This window comes from Lepisma saccharinum, chromosome 1 (assembly GCF_977018435.1).
Source record: "Lepisma saccharinum chromosome 1, izLepSacc3.1, whole genome shotgun sequence".
Classification (NCBI taxonomy): Eukaryota; Metazoa; Arthropoda; class Insecta; order Zygentoma; family Lepismatidae; genus Lepisma; species Lepisma saccharinum.
This window is the reverse complement of record NC_139229.1, coordinates 10,622,661-10,639,463: the sequence shown is the minus strand read 5'-3', so window position 1 is coordinate 10,639,463 and position 16,803 is coordinate 10,622,661. Positions and strand designations below refer to the sequence as shown.

Below are 16,803 nucleotides of genomic sequence, written 5' to 3'. Positions count from 1 at the left end.
CATAACCAAGATGCCAGGGACCATGGGTTCTGGTCTAGACATATGGATAAAAGTAAAGAAAATCATCTGACCACATCCATTGAAAGAAGTTTTAATGTTCTTCTGTTGTAAATAATTTGTCATGAATGAATGAATGTGAATTTTTAAACTTAACATGTGGTTCATTGTGAAATTCATAGTAACTATTTCCCTGCCACCTGTTTGGGAGGAATTCAATAATGATCCATGTACATATATTTTTTAATTATTTTTTTTCCAAATCCCTGTAGTGGATGTAGACTGGACAGAAAATTTCATTTCCACAGTATTTTAAGCATCTGCTGTACCATAGTTCTGCATTACCAAAAGGATATTGTCTTTAGGCATTAACATGACAATTAGTACTTTTCATTCAAACACTCCGTATGGTTCAATATGATTTGTGCAAGTTAACATAGTTCTGTTTTATTGCATGATTTAGATATGTACATTTCACTAACACTACTAGTACAATTTTATTATTCATAGGATTATTTCAACTTGAATAAATTTGGTAGCATTGTTACCTTGTAATCTAGGTGCCCATTGTTTCATCCCCTGTGGAAGCACACAGGGGTTCGGATCACACTTTAAACTGTAGGCCCTATCTGACTTAAAGACTTAAAACCTGTCGTGTATGCCCACACCTAGGTACTTCATAATATACTGTTTATCACGAGGATTCATAAAAATTACGGTTTAATACTAAACTTACAAAACCATTTCTAAGGTGGCTGAACTTACAATTGAATGTAGATTCAGATATTATGCACACTTAACAAAACCAAAATTGACAACCTTATTGACTTGAATAAATTACTATCACCACAGGGTTTGATATTAACGTGAACCGGGACATATAGGTTACGTTATAATTAGTACTTATTTACTGAAAGGAAGTTGGAATGAATTTTTGGCTCAGCCAGGGTTAGAGCCTGAGACAAACTTTTACCTTAGAACCTCACTAGTTTTTCCCACTGAATTTTCTGTTGAAATATATGAATTTAAGAAATTTGCCAGAAGTGTTGGTGATATGGTCAAATATAACTTGTTTGAAACAGGCTTGGACTCATCACTTAAAAAGAATGGACAGCACATGTATACAATTGGTGAGAGCTGTAAATCAATGCCCTTGACGCAAAAAAAGTATACAGTCAGCTCGATTCTAAAATTTTCGTAGTTCTGGGGAAAGGGGTCATTGTTGAAATTTGGACAGATTTTGATCCACCTCATACTCCCATGTGCAAAAATTGTACTCAGGCTGTTTTTGAACAACAACTGTTGAAAAATTTGTTATGTTAAATAGAACTACTTTAAAAGGTAGACTTCTTAAGACCCTACAAGTATCCCCAAAGGTACCATAAAAATTTTCAAATAACAATAGTGCGGGAATACAAAATTACATTGTACCATAAAAATTTTCAAATAACAATAGTGCGGGAATACAAAATCACATTGATCTGCCTAATATAACAGCTGCATGCTGAGAAATTATAAGTTCTTTATGAAGAAAACTTTATTAGTTTAACAATGGAAATCATCCTGATTACAGTGATACTCCACAAGCACAGTTAAGATCAGTGTCAAAATTTTTAAGAAACTGGACCATACATTGACCTAGCAAGCAACACATGGCCTGTACCTTGTATGGTTGGCTAGCGACCAAAGCCTTGCTGGCTGAGTAAATATAGTCTGCGATAGCCTTTAATGTTCTATCATCAACAACATTTGTGCAATTTTCACGAAGAGAATAGCCAACCCATCTACCAAAATAAGTGCAACAAAAGTTTATTTTTGAGTGCAGAGTCCATTGCTTGCAAATTTTCTGAAAAGGTATATTTATTTATGTGGGCATGTTCAACAAATGGTGTAAATATTTATTAGGATTGAGCTGATGTGATAGTAATGTTAATACTCCTCCCACTGATTTGTATTGTGATTATTTTAATGTTTTTTTTTAAATTTGCACTATTCCACAACATGTACTTTACTTCAGTTTTCCTCTGTGAATTATGAATATGCCTAGATCCTTTTGCGGGATGCAAGACAGTGTTAAGGTAAAAACAAGGATAAAATTGGTTAAAAGGTACTTTTCGGATTGGAGGAGAATTGAAATAAAGTATGTGTTGTGAGTGTGACTGTGGTTGAAGTTGATATTTAATATTTCTTGCCCTCTTAAAGACATTAATATCTTCTATTGTGTTGTAGCTTTGATATGGAAACAAGATTGTTTATTAAATGAATCATGTATGTCTTACCAGACATCTAAAAAGATATGTCTATACATGTACGTTGGTGTCTGGGATGGAGATATTTTCTCTATATATAGACCAGCTGAGTTTTCAAGCTGGTGAAGCACAAATTTTGTGGTATTAAAATTTGGGTGTGCTGAAAGTGGTCCATTCTGATTGTTCTTTAAAATGATGTCATAATTGTTTAATTATTAGCACTCCAATGGGTTTTAAAAATTGACATCTGCAGTGGGATACATAACAATTTCCAGGCAAATTGTTCGTTGTTAAAATATTTCACTCTGTTTCATAAAGTAAAAAAGTAAAGTGCTCCCCTGTGCATTGCACCACTCCATGAAGGCATATAGGGGCTGTGGAGTTACGGCTCCACACTTTCTTGATCACCACCATGCCCCTGGCTGCCTGTACCCCCCAGAGTTTCCTCTAGGTACCCAGTTTTTACGACGTAGAGTTGGTGCCCTGAACCACCTGAACAGGTGGAAAAGATCCCTGTTCTCCCCCACTGGGGATCGGACTCTTGTCTCTCGCATGGTAGTTAGATGCCCTAACATCTAACATTTCATGTAATGTAAAATTGAAGTAAAGTAGTGGACATCTTCTGCTTGAGTAGTACCCCCTAAACACACACTCAGAAAATTGGATAGATATTTTGATTGACAGTTTGCCAGGTAATATTTATGCAATCCACCGTACATCAAAATCTGTTTATCAGATTAATATAAGTGACCGTGATTCTTTGGAAAATTTTCCAATAACTGGAGAAAATCTCTTCATAATTTATGTCCAAGAAAATACCAAGACATTCAATTGCTGTCTACATCAGCTCAGTTCGAACATTTGTTATTTTAAACTCTGTCTCTTTTCTAGACATAGGATAGTGTTGGTCTTGTATTCAAGTTTCATGACAGCTCTTTTATTGTAGTTGTTTGCTTTGTGTAACTCTCAGCCTGGCATACAGCTTCTCTCACTGGATCAAGGGCCTTGCCTTCCCACTCTATGAGCAATGGCTTAGCCTCTGTTGTTTTTTTGTATTTTTTACTCTATATATTTTTTTTAGTGATGACAGATTGTTCTGCAATACATACATACGGATCAAAACTTCAATGTGTCTGTGGAAAGTGTTTTTATTATAATTTCTGTCTGAGAAGTAATTTTTTATCTGTTTGATGGGTAGTTATGTGTAGCCTGAATGCTTAATGGAAATTGTGTACCTCTGATGTTTGTATCAAAGGATATGATGTTTGTATGAATCAAAGTTGAAAACAGAAATGTACTGCTTTATTGTGTTGATGTTACTTTGTTCCTATATAATTCTTTACTGAGATCTAATTCTGTAGTTAGAGATCCTGCAGTAACGGTTTGCCTAATTAAGTAAGAATGTTATGTAGCGTAGTTTAGAAAACTTAGATAGTGGGTGTTCAGCTCATGCTTGACCTTTTTCCTGTAGTAAGCCTAGTGCCTGTAACAATAATAGGAACTTATCTGCACTCAAATAAGAGGTTATTGGTATTCTCGGTGAGCAGCATTCTGTTTTTTCTCTGTCAAATTGCACATTAAGGAAAAAGATATCTTAATTTTTGTGTTCTGATTCTACAATACACTGAGCTTTGAAAGAATGAAGTGATGCTTCTGTAACTTCAGATTTTTCTATTGGCTTCTGTTCTTTTCTTCTATCCCTTTCCACATGTGGAAGCAACATGGTTTTATTTTCAACATTCTTGGATTCCTTGGACCTCTTTATTTCCCAAACTCTTATAATATTTTACTCAAATTGATTTCAGTTTCCTATCTGTTCTCAAAATTCACGAGGGAAGGTGGTTTGAAGAAATATCAGAGTATGAAATATTTTCGTTACCTCTGCTTGTAATTTCTGTTTTCAAGGTAAAGACAAAGTTCCACGTGCATATAACACTGTGCCATGAAGGCACATTTAGGGGATGTGGAAGTAGGGCCCCACACATTCTCGATCTCGGCCATTTTGGAGGTGATGTGATCAGCATCATGCACCAGCCAGCTTTATCCTTTACGGTTGCCTCCACCCATTGATTTGTGGCTGGGTGAGCCCCGGAGCCACTCTGTGGGGAAAAGTTAGATCACCAACCCCCGGTCTCCCGTGTGGCAGTCAGGCACACTATGGACTAGACCATCGTGGCTCCTGTTTCTATAAGATTTCTGTTTTCTATGAAGAAAGATTACAGTATTTATAAATTCATAAAAAAGATCATATTAACTCCTAACTTCATTGAGAGATTAATGTACTGGCATTCTTGCATCATCTAATAGATGAATAGAATTGAATCTTTTATGTAGTTTTCATTGTTTGAAAGTATGTGTAAGGTGTATGGATTGTTGTTTATGGTAGCTTTCACAACAAGTTAATGTGTTAAACCTCCCTTTGGTTGAATCTCGCCCAGGAATAGTTGAATTGAGTTCCGTATGATGTATAGTATTTTTTATTCCTCTACATTCCATATTTTCAGTGCAATACTTTTCAGTACACACTATTCATATTAAAATTAATTTATTTGTAATTGAGGCAAAAGTATGACATAGTTCTTGTTTTATAAACAAGATTTAGAACATCTAAAACACCAGTACAAACTGATTTTCTAAAGTTTCAGGGCATATGTAGTCTATTAATTTTGCTCTGTGCATTGTGGGTAATGGGGTAGTGCTGTTGCTTGATGCTTGCATGCAATAAGTGTGTCGGTTGGTGTATTTGTGTGCATGACGACTTTGTGTTGGTATTCTTAAGCACAGTATTATTAGAAGTCAGCTTTTGTATAAGGTTGGTTTGGAAAGTAAATTTACAACTAAGAAGTACAAGAAAACTATTTTTTTTTGTTTGTCTTTTTAATGGTAGGTCAAGTCTTAGTGAGTAGGATTCATTAATCAATGATCTGTCTCAGCTTTCATTATAAAACCCATCACCCTTAAGTAAGACTGTTTTTCTCTTGAAGAAAAGGTCTTAACAATAGTGAACAGATATGCAATGATTGTACGCATGCTAGTCTTACCACCTTGTAATTAAAGGGGTTCCAGGTTTGGTACCTTGTGGGGGCGCACAGCGATTCTGATCCCACTGTAAACTGAACGTCCAGTCCCGATTAGCCTATGTGTGCATAAAGTGGACTTAAAAAAATAAAAACTCTTGCACAAACACATATTTACAATACATTCTACAGCAGCATTTGTTTCTTATGCAGGGTTTTCCTAAATTCTGGAATCTAGAGTTTTATAGAAGTTGTTTGAAATGGTCTTTATTCATAACACACGAATGCAGTCAATGCGGACACTCCCATTAACACCTGGTTGATTATGGTACAAATCGTGTTGTAGCCCACTGGCTCACCTAAGTCTTCCCCAAGGACTGTTGTGATTCATATCTGTGCTGCTTAAATAATTAAGACAGGAGAGAAGATGAAACTTACCCTGTCTGTGCATGCACTCTCTCGATCTCCAGCTCTGCTCGGATCTAATCTGGCCCCTTTCCGATTACTGCCACCTCTTTATGTTCTCTCCGTATTCCACAATCACACCTCACGCACCCCGGCAGTGTCCAGACATTTATCTGTTGAATTTCCTCCTCATTACCTTCGAGTTGCGAGACTCGTACCTGCACCGACAGACATTCCATTATATCAATCTGACAATAATGCCAGGTGCTGCATATCATCGAAAACCATATGTGCATCCAAATATAAAATAATTTCACCACCCGACACAAGAAAATTTGCCTTGGCATCTTTCCCATACTTATCCAATGCCAATTGACAGAATTCCATATTCCTGTAATGAAAGAGAAAATTAAAGTACTCTGTATGATTCCAGACTTTTCTGAACTGTATGATTCCAGAATTTTCTGACACCCTGTGCTTCCATGATTTGGCGGTTTAAAATAACATCTTCCTGCCAGGTGTCCCAGGTTTGAATCTCAGCCTGTGAGTGTTCCTTCGTCAGTTTCATCACTCATCGTCATCTTCGCGATTAGCCAAAAGTGACAGAAAACATAGTAAACTAAACCAAATCAATCGATCAACATCTTGCCCACAGTTGCCATCACTACTGCCACATATTGGGTAGCAGGAGAAAGACTGAGTTTGTTGAAGATATCACTTGCCTTGTTGTCCTCTCTCTTTGTAAAGTACTCTTTGGTGTGAATTATGGCAGAAGTTCAATGTGCAATGCAGTCATCTTTCCTGCAGCATCTGACAAGTCTCACAGTATACTCTTAAATTCGGACCAAGTTTAAGTGTAGCCAACTTCTACTCGGAAGTGTTAAATGTGTATTCTTTTTTGGATATTTAGCCAACACTGGGGCAGCTGTTTTCGAATTTTTCTCCCCCTTCGAAAAACTGTTGCAATATTCCAAAATTTGAAAAATTACATCTGCTTAGAATTCCTTCTAGAACATTCATGTGGATCTTTGTGGTATGCTTTCGCTGTTGACTAGATATTCTCAATACAGTAAACCCTCGTTAATCTGGACTAATGGGGTGGGATAAGTTGACGAGTTTAACGAAAGTCAGGATTAACTGAAATAACCTAAAAGAACATTAGAAAGTGCATTAAAACTCAGTTTATAGCAACAAAATACATTTATTATGGTGTATTTAAAGGGTCATAGGCCTATTGTAACAATGGCGGCATGTACAATGCACAAATAACATTTTCTTGGGGCTGTGTTTTTTTTACAAACTTGTTGCTGAATGTTGTTGGACTTCAAAAATTTGTGTGTTGGCTTAAAGCATGGGGGGTCCATTTCGGAGCAATATGAGGAATGCAATTGTTCACTTCTAGCCACATTTAAAACCTTGCATTCTGCTTTTTTGCCTGTCTGGTAAAGCTAAGTCCGGCTTATCGAGGTCCGAATTAACGAGGATTTACGTAGTTCTATGGCTATGTAAGTCTATTAAACTATTGATATATCTAGACAACAGCAAAATCAAACCACACAACAATTCTCCTGAATAGTCTAGAAGCATACGCAGTTTTTAGGATTTTGGAATATCACTCTGAAAGGAGAGAAAAATTCAAATACAGCTGGCTAGTATAGTTATTTCAGTTAAGTAGTAAAATTGTCCATACATTTATTATTCCTGATCAAGCAACAGTCTGTACCTGATATCGTCACACTGTCATTTTCTTGTTTCTGTAAACGTAACAGTTCGTGTACCCTGGTTTTGTAACATAAGTTTCAAACATGTAACTGTTTGATTGCAGAAGCATTTAAATTTGCTCCGTTTTTACAACAATCTTTCAATACTTTCCAAACTGCCTTGCATATGTAGTATATTGCAGAACAAAGTGTAACACAGTATTTCATTTATGACCATAAGATTTTTTGGGGCACTATTGAATGTTGCCAATCTTCATATTTTTTTTATTTCAGGTTTATTTTTTATACCTCTTTTTGTTCTATTATTTTTGGTGTTGGTTTCTTTTTAATTTAATTTTCTTATTAATGCTTAGTTTACTATAGTTTTTGCATCTAACCATAGTTGCACCTAATACCTATTTCCACCCCCATGGTGGGGCCCTCAGTAACAACAATGTTGTGTTGCCAGGCTGACCTTGGCTACCCGTACTCGCAGATGGCCGATCCAAGTCGGGAGGAGGAGCAGGTCACTTTGTTAGGGGAGGAAGGGCTCCGTGCCGGCGGGCAGGCGTTGAAACTAGGGTAATTACGATATTTTTACGTAAGATACATTTGTTCAGTTGTTCTCATCAAGTTTTGTTTACTTTTTAACTGTTCAAAGAGTGGAGAGATGTATCCTTCCATCGTCACTTTTCGATGTGGTGTTGATTCGTACACCAGGGACTCGTCGATGGATTTGAAGACGTTAAGCAAGAGTAATTCCACTTGTCTACTGTTTGTTTCTTTGTACATGTTAGAATCTCAATCCACAGTTTGAAATCGTCACACACACACACAAACTGTCAAGTTTTCACTGACGCCCTTCTTCAATGTTTTTGCATAATTCACTTATCCCAATTTAATTTAAATTTAATATTAAAAGGTTTGAATGCCACATACAACAAGGTTTATAATTTGAAAAGGGCATTTACATTAGGATTCCAAATATATAATTTTAATAAGGAGGCTGTATATGTTTGAACTGAAAAAGATTCTTAATGTTTCTACCAAATCACCATTATTTATCTTGTAGTGTACAGTTGTTGCAAGCATATAATCACAATTTTTGATGGAATGCTTCATCAGGGAGTATCTTTTCTCTCAAAACGTTACATCAAAAATTGTTTATATGCTTGTAAGAACCATAAAGTACAAGAAAAATAATTCCACAATGCAAGCAATACGTACATACAAGAGAAATCACTGTCAACCTATCCACCAGGGCATACTAAAAATTGACAAATGTCACGGAAGTGGAGGTTCAGTCCAAATGAACCTATCTGAGCATAAGCCAACCTCCGTGATGGAATGTTAGCACAGCATGCTATGATGTCGGGTGCAGGGTTCAAATCCCAGCCTGGCATGCCCGGAATCAATTTCATCATATCACAAGTGGCAGAAAAGCAACATTAAATAACAAAAATCAAATGAAACTATCTGAGCATAATGTGAATTTAAAACAACTTTGCCAGTCTAAAATTGAAGTTGTAAGAATGTTTAAAAGATAGAAAGTTAAAGAGAAAAAAAAATAGTTGTACCAAAATTCAACATATTCTTTTGTTCTCTTGTTTTTACCTTCTACAACCACAAGATCATTGAAAGTTTGGTTGAAATGTTGAGAATATCCGAGAACTCTGTGATCATAAGGTACACTACTGTTCAGATAAAATTAGGGTGACCCGAAAATGGGGCATCCCAAATAGATCCCTTCCTGAAAAATCGGTTGTGCCTAATTATAAAATTATTATTTTTATTAACTTGATTAACGTATTGTTATTATATAAATGATACATCATAAACAATAAATGAAATATGATCTCCTGTTGTGAAACATTATTAATTATTATAATCTCAGTATGACTTCACAGCATTTCTCTTACTCACTGATCAACTTTCGATGTTAGTCCTGTGCTGAAGTTGAGTAATGCCAGAAGTATTTATCAGAAGAACCAATCTTCTTGAGAGCAGCTTTATTTCTCATCAGTCGTTTATAAATATCCCCAAAAACCTTACTCCACATATCACACACACAACTCTAGATTTTTCTTTGTGTCAATAGGCAGGAACTTTAAAGTCTTGTTGCAATTTCATAAAGAAATGCATGCTTATTTTGCTCTACAAATTACAGAACACTCAATACAATACAGCAGGTTTTTAGGAAATTTAGATTTGGTTTTCAAGATAACTCATAGACTTTATAAAACGGGACAAATAGTGGCTTTTCAATAATATGGATGGGATGACCGGGACACACCTCTGAAACTGGACTGTCCCGGTCAAAATGGGACGTATGGTCACCCTAGATAAAATGGAGTATTGGACCCAACCTTAATAAGGAATCCAACCAAATTTCAATATTGTAAAGCAGTCTTTCTTGCATACAAACTGCCCATCCTCAGAGTGGTAATAAATTCACATGTCATCATTGCAAAGTTCATCCTCAAATATATATTGTGGAGACATTTTTGGTAATGTGTAATCTGAATCCTGTTGTGAGGTATGAATTACTGATGCTGTCAAATCTGTAACTAGAATTCAAACTGATTTTACCATATGAAATAGGTTATGGCACATGGGAAATAAAGAACTAGACATGCATATTTTGCTTTTCAAAATGTGATTTGTTAAATACACTGCATTATTATAATGCATATGAACTTTGATGCCACCAACTATCATGAAAGTCATTCAAAATTCCCAGAACATGATTTCTTTTGTGAAGAAAATATTGCACTATTTCTGTAGAAAAATGTATCATAAGAATAATTTGGTTAAAAAATAATAACCACCTTACTTATTTGTGCATTTCACATAAACTGTTATTATAATTATACACGCTGAGAGGAAAATTTTTAATCCCCATTACACCAATGGGGAAAGTCTGGTAGATTTTGTGTTGGAAAAATTCCACTTAGTCATCTGAACAGGCCTCCCAGATGCTGTATTGGTAATCGTGTAATTAAGGGGTCGTGTGTTTGAACTCCTGTGGTTTGGATCCCAATTAGTTTATTTGAGCATAGAATGGACTTGAACTATCATACAATACCATACTTTTTTTCTTTGTATTTGACAACCCATGCATATAGTGTTATCTTGATTTGCCAATTGTTATTTTACAATTAAATAGTTGAATGTTTCCAACTTTGACATGGCCAATTTAAGAGTTTTATTTTAAAATATTCTACATTCATTTATGTAGTATTTGTAATATTATCATGTTGTGTTTTAAGGAAGTCAGTATATCATCATACTTTATGTTACGGAATTAATAAACATGCCTGCATTTTGTGTAATTTGAACCAGATTTAGTAACTGTTAGTGTGCAAATAAACAATGAGCACAACGTTCAAAGTTTACGATAAGTGAATTGTGATTATTTTGTTAGAACTGCTGTCTTTGAATCAATATATAACTTGCTGAAATATATTTTTTTAAATTGGCATTAATGCATATCCTGAAGCATAAAAAAGTTAGTTTTAAAAGTGAAAACCAAATACACCACTTATTTGAATGATACTTTTGAGTCCTAATTTTAAATCTTTTTTCCTCAGTTATTTCCCCATTTAGCCTCAACAAGGTATCAAAACAGAAAAACAATGGAATTACTCTTGCTTCAACAAATCACAAGTAAATGTTATATAATGGCAAACTTAAGATAACTAATGCTTTGGCAGCACAATGGTTTCCTGTTAACATTAAACAATGTGGTCATGGTTTCTGGGGGACAGTAGAGTTTTTCTAATCGCTTTTGCACTCATATTGCATGTGAATGTGATGCACTAGTCACGGTGCAAACTAATGCTTTTTTCCTTTCACAGCTATGACTAACTGCAACGAATGACTAACATGCTTCTTGAAACGACTGTTTTTCTTGCAGTAGAACAGCTTAATAAATACAATTAACACAGTGAGAGTGTGGTTTGTGATTTTTTATGTGAGTTTACCACATATCATTTTGCTTAAAAATATTTGTCAGTGTTTTTGCTCAGCTGTACCTAAGTTTTATCTGGTCTTTGTAACTGTTCAAATATAGGGTGTCCTGGATAAAAGTGTAAAAAAAAATGCAAATTACAGCGCAAGAACTACTTGCTGAATATTCATAAATCTAAACCTCAGTTGATAGGATTTTTTTTTCAGGATATATTTTGTAACACATCAAAAATGAGGGGCTCAGGAGTAAAACATGTCAAGGCTTGGATGGACCTTTGGCATTCGAATGGGCAATTTTTTTCAAATTTTCCTCTCCATTCGAACAACTTCTTGGATATTTTAAAATATGAAAAATTACATACGCTTAGAATTGCTTCTAGAGCATTGACGTGAATATTCGTGTAGTTTTCTTTCACTGTTGTCTAGATATTATCAATAGTTTTGTGATTACGTAAGTCTATTAAACAACTGATAATATCTAGACAACAGTGAAAGAAAACTACACGAAAAGTCACGTCAGTGCTCTAGAAGCAATTCTTGGGTATGTATTTTTTCATATTTTGAAATATCCAAGAGGTTTTTCAAATGGAGAGGAAAATTTGGAAAAAATCGCCCATTCGCATGCCAAAGGTCCAGCCGAGCCTTAAGTGACATTTTGTTCATCATTGAGTTACAAAGTAAAAATAGCCATCCTTCAATTTTCACGTATGATTACCATCGCAATTTGCATTTGACCCATTGAACACTTCTGAAGTGGGTAAATGTGATACAAAAACCATTTATCTACAGTATAGCTATATCCTTTTTCTCGATGAACTCAATAATGCAACCATGTTTTACCCCCGAGCCATTTAAATATCATTGATGCAGGCATGTCACGCATGTACAAAAACAGCTGTTGCCATAATTTGTGTTCAGTTATAAATCTACCTTTTGAATGGAAGGAATGTAACGCGCACAACTGTTGCATTTGTGGTTTCGAAAATCTTCACCAAGTTATGGTAAATGAAGCAGTTGCTCCAATAATGCCTCAGATGATGAACAGAAAAATGGCAAGAGCGTGGGTATCGTTTGGACATCTGGTGCCCACTAGAGTACTGCGTGGAACAACTTTTGCTCGCTCGTACTCGTTCAAGTCTTCAAGCTCAAGCGTTTGCATCATCATCCTTCGCCATTTCCTGCCTCTGGCTGGGTCAGCATAGAAGTCAAGCCTCTCTATTTTCTTCTGGTCTTCCACCACTCCTCTCTTTCCACGGTTTTCTAATCTTGTCCTCATCTCCCAACACTCTCTGCACTTTCCACCGACATCTTGGTCTCACCCTTGACGTTAGTCCCACTCCTTGTGCATTGTAAGCTCTTACTGGTAGTCTTTCTGGACCCATCCTCTTCATGTGTCCAAATCATCTCATCTGTGCCTGATCTAATCACTGTCCGTCGGATTTTCTCATTCCTTATTCTATCCCTTCTAGTCTTCCCCAATATACTTCTTAAAAACTTCATCTCCACTGCTCAAGCGTTTCAATGTGACAATCATAGACACACACATGTAAGATATCCCACCCTGGCAGTTCCAGCGCACAATCATGTTTCATTTTCATACAACGCTGTATCGGTAAGATAGACTATACTTCATCTTAACATGTTGATAATAACTTATGTTACTTAAGTTTCAATTTCACTGCATCCTTCACCTCACGATCCATATTTGAGGGCCCACTACCACAGACACATTACCACAGGTTATACATGCACTACTGGGGTTCGAGTTTATACCTCTTGTTTTGCATGTTCGGGCGAAGAAGCTCTCAAGTCCGTACACTATCTAGCATCGTCCATGCAAACTATTTGGTGCTTGAGCGAAATGCTCTTCCTGCTGCATTGTGCCAGCATTGATCTTAATTTGTGCAAACTTTGAGTTACTTTGCATAATCAAAGATATATTTAGCCTGGACACCCTGTACTTAAAATACATTTTTGAAGTTTAGTCTGGTATGCTGTACTGTGAAAGGAATTTTTATGTTTGAAAAAGTTTCTTTCTAACATGTTTGCATCAGCTGGATTTGGAAGGAATGAAGGTTCAAAGATTAAACCACCTATAGTGGCGAGCATAATGGCGAACATAGTGCTGTTTAATTTTTAAAGTCCAAGGTTTAATTTCAAGAGGTTTCCCTTTTATTGGGAAACGCATAAAGAACATGTTTAGTAGTAAAACTAAAAACTGGTTTAATACCTCTATCTGGCCATGGGTGTTCCTTCGTAATTGGCCCATTTCATCTAATTATCTTCACCCTCATTTTCATGATTAGCCAAACGTGGTAGAAGAGTAATACATTTTACTTGGCTGTATGAAATATGATTATGATGGGAGCAGCTTTTGTAGCCACACTTTCTCCCATACACACTGTGTTTTTTCTTCAAAATTGGTTGAATGTGCATGTGATGGATTTTGAGAGCCTTCTCCAAGTAGGAGAGAGAATCAATCGCTGGATTTATCGAATGTATACCACCACCTAAAAAGAATTGGAATGTCTGGTCTGTCATCCTATAGACAGAGAAATGTACAACAATTAAGTCTGTGATCTGTTTTTTTTTATATAATATGCATGCAGGTTTGATTTTATATACATGGCCTGTTCCTGAAGGAATGATAGTAAGGATGAAAAATGATGGAAAAGTAAGTTTTAACTGCATTCTTACAAGTAAATATTTGAAAATATTACCCACAACTTTTCATTTTATTTCAATTCTGTTTGTTTTATACTGTGTTGTATGAACATTTAAGCTGTCTGTATATCTCATTGAGCACACTGTGTTGTACTGTGTGTACATGCTGAAATATGTAGAACATATATCACAGAGAATAAATGTAACAGCATACATATTCAAGAAACATCCATTATCAATGTAATTTATAGTGATAACGTGTATGCCTAGGAGTTTTATGACCAAAATATGCCACTTGAGCAACGCACTTTCTTTAAACTATTTATGTAAGGTACAAAAAAGGTAAAAAAAAAGGTAAAGTGTTCCCCTGTGCATAGCACCACACCATGAAGGCGTATAGGGGGTGTGGGGGTAACGCCCCACACTTTCTTGATCCGGTCGTGAGTGGGGGGTGATGTGATCAGCATCACGCCCCTGACCGCCTTTACCCCCCAGGGTTTCCCCCAGGTACCCATGTTATTCGACGCTGGGTAGGCGCCGGGGCCGCTTCCACCGTTAGAAAAGTTCCCGGATTTGAACCGGCCGGGGATCGAACCCGGGACCTTGAGCATGGTAGTCAGACGCGTTACCGACTGAGCCACCGCGGCCACAAAGAGAAGTAAAAAATTGAAATTCACAACTAAAGACTAATGTTCAATATCAATGCATTTTCACATAGTACTTGTTGGTTCTCTTAAGAACTGAGCTGCAATGTATACTGACAACTATGTGCAAATTTTCTAGTGTAAATAATAGCCTACTGTCTGCCAACAAAGCTTTGTATCTATAAAAGCTTCTTTCTACTTTGACCGACACCAAAAGGTAAGGTTGCCCTGTGCCATGAAGGCACGTACATATTCACCAGATTTGGACGTAGGACTCCACACATTCTCAATGTCTGCCATTTGTGGAAGAGAAGTGGTCAGTATCATGCTCCATCTATTTAAGGCTGGGTGAACACCTCAGCCACTTTTGAAAAATTCCATCCTTGGACCATCCACCCTGGGAATCAAACCCGGGTCTCCTGCATGGCATCCAGACACCAACAAGACCACCATGGCTCCAGACTGATACCAGAGGAACAAATTTAATGCACTTCAGAAATAGCAAGTGTAAAGGAAAGTTCTGTACATCTTACAAGAGCAAGAATATGCTGAATTTGACTGGGAAGTGCTTAAAATATGCTCAGTCAGTCAATTAAAAAAAAAAAAAATGGCCAATTGTGCAGTCATGAAAATCCTAGACCTTGCAGTAATGTGGCATATTATTAGGACAGGAAGTGTTGTACTGTGTGTAAAAAATTGTCCCGTGTTGAAATATGTAGGACATAAGTATATCACAGAGAATAAAAGTAACAGCCATTATTAATGTACAGTGTTTTGTGTATGATACACAAAGAGGGTAACCCCAAGAAAGGGAAGTAAAAGTCTGTAGTTGTTTTTTTTGGTCACCCTGTATTTTAATCGCAATTGATATTAAATTTTATTTTAAGATCATCATTAGAATTTTTACATTATCTGTCAAGACCCTTGTTTGATAAAAGGCTATTTAGTAGGGATGTGACGAAGCTGAAAATTTACCAATGCTGATGTACCCACTGATAATTTTTGGAACCAATTCCGATATTTAATTCAGATACGTAAGATTATTCAACAGAAATGGGATGTTATTTTCAGCATGACAAAAATAAATTTGCTATGTACATTTCTATTGCATATCATATGTATATACATATATATTCTCAAGAGATGCGAATGTACATTTGCATCTACAAAAAGTGGTAATGTGAACCTTTAAGAAGAACATAGATTCTCAAGAGATTTAACATTAGTACACATGCAGTTCTTTGAAATGCAAAATTAATTCCTGTTCTTAATGTTGTAAATTTAATGCTGGCAGATTCAACTTCAGAAACACTAGTTTTGGAAGCACTTCTGGAAGTAACCTACTTCTTCTCTTATCGCAAATCTGTCCAGCAACACTGAATACTGATGCAGCAGGTATGCCCAAGTATTTTCTCACCACTTGCTTCAGGTTTGGATACTCAGTTTTGAATTTCCAATACAACATCGGATCCTGGTCACGTGGACTAGTTTGTTCAGCAATGTACTGTTTTATTTCTGATTTTGAGGTAGGTTGATCCTCTGAATGAGAGTTTGCAATAATTTTATTACAAAAACTCTACAATGATGGAGAATCATAACCTAATTTTCAATAAATCTTACAAAATTAAAATATAATCTTATTAGAAGGTAAAACTCTAGTATTATCTGTACCGGTTTAAATATCGGATTTTTACCTATGCCGATATGTCAATTTCTGCCTATTTTCATACATCTGTAATCGGCTTCGGCACATCCCTACTATTTAGCATTTCCTACAGTAGCGGTAGATAATAAGAAGTCTGTTTTGCTGTATACATAAAAATGTAACAAGATGTGGTGGACACAATATATGTACGTGTATATGTTGTTGGGTTTGGAGAATTGTTGTGAAACCTGCTCGTCTGCCATGAGTTTTTTCTCTCGCAACACTTGAAATCACAAACTTAACATGAGTAACTCAACATCCCATCAACAATCTCCTGCCATTCCAGGAATTATATTATCGCACCTCATAGTCTGGCATTACAAGTTGCCCAATGAGTGTACATCAACAGTTAGTCTAGCAATTGTGAGGTGGCCAAAAATGCCAGTGGAGTGTGTGCGATATAATCTGTGTGTGTGATGTAGAGTGTGACATTAAATAACCTTCATTTTCAAC

General features: G+C 36.2%; 1 protein-coding gene across 3 annotated transcripts in view; it reads left to right on the top strand.

Annotated features, from left to right (window-relative positions):
* LOC145992654 (V-type proton ATPase 116 kDa subunit a 1-like) overlaps positions 1-16,803 on the top strand; it is a 76,807-nt gene that overhangs the window by 6,974 nt on the left and 53,030 nt on the right. Inside the window, exon 4 of one of the 3 annotated variants that reach the window (XM_083129043.1) lies at positions 7,865-7,950. The exons of 1 other annotated variant lie outside the window; for it this stretch is intronic. In XM_083129043.1, coding sequence (XP_082985169.1) covers positions 7,865-7,950 — 86 coding nt within the window. Of the gene's footprint in view, positions 1-7,837; positions 7,951-16,803 lie in introns of all 3 variants that reach the window. One more of the 3 variants, XM_083129027.1, reaches the window with a different exon arrangement.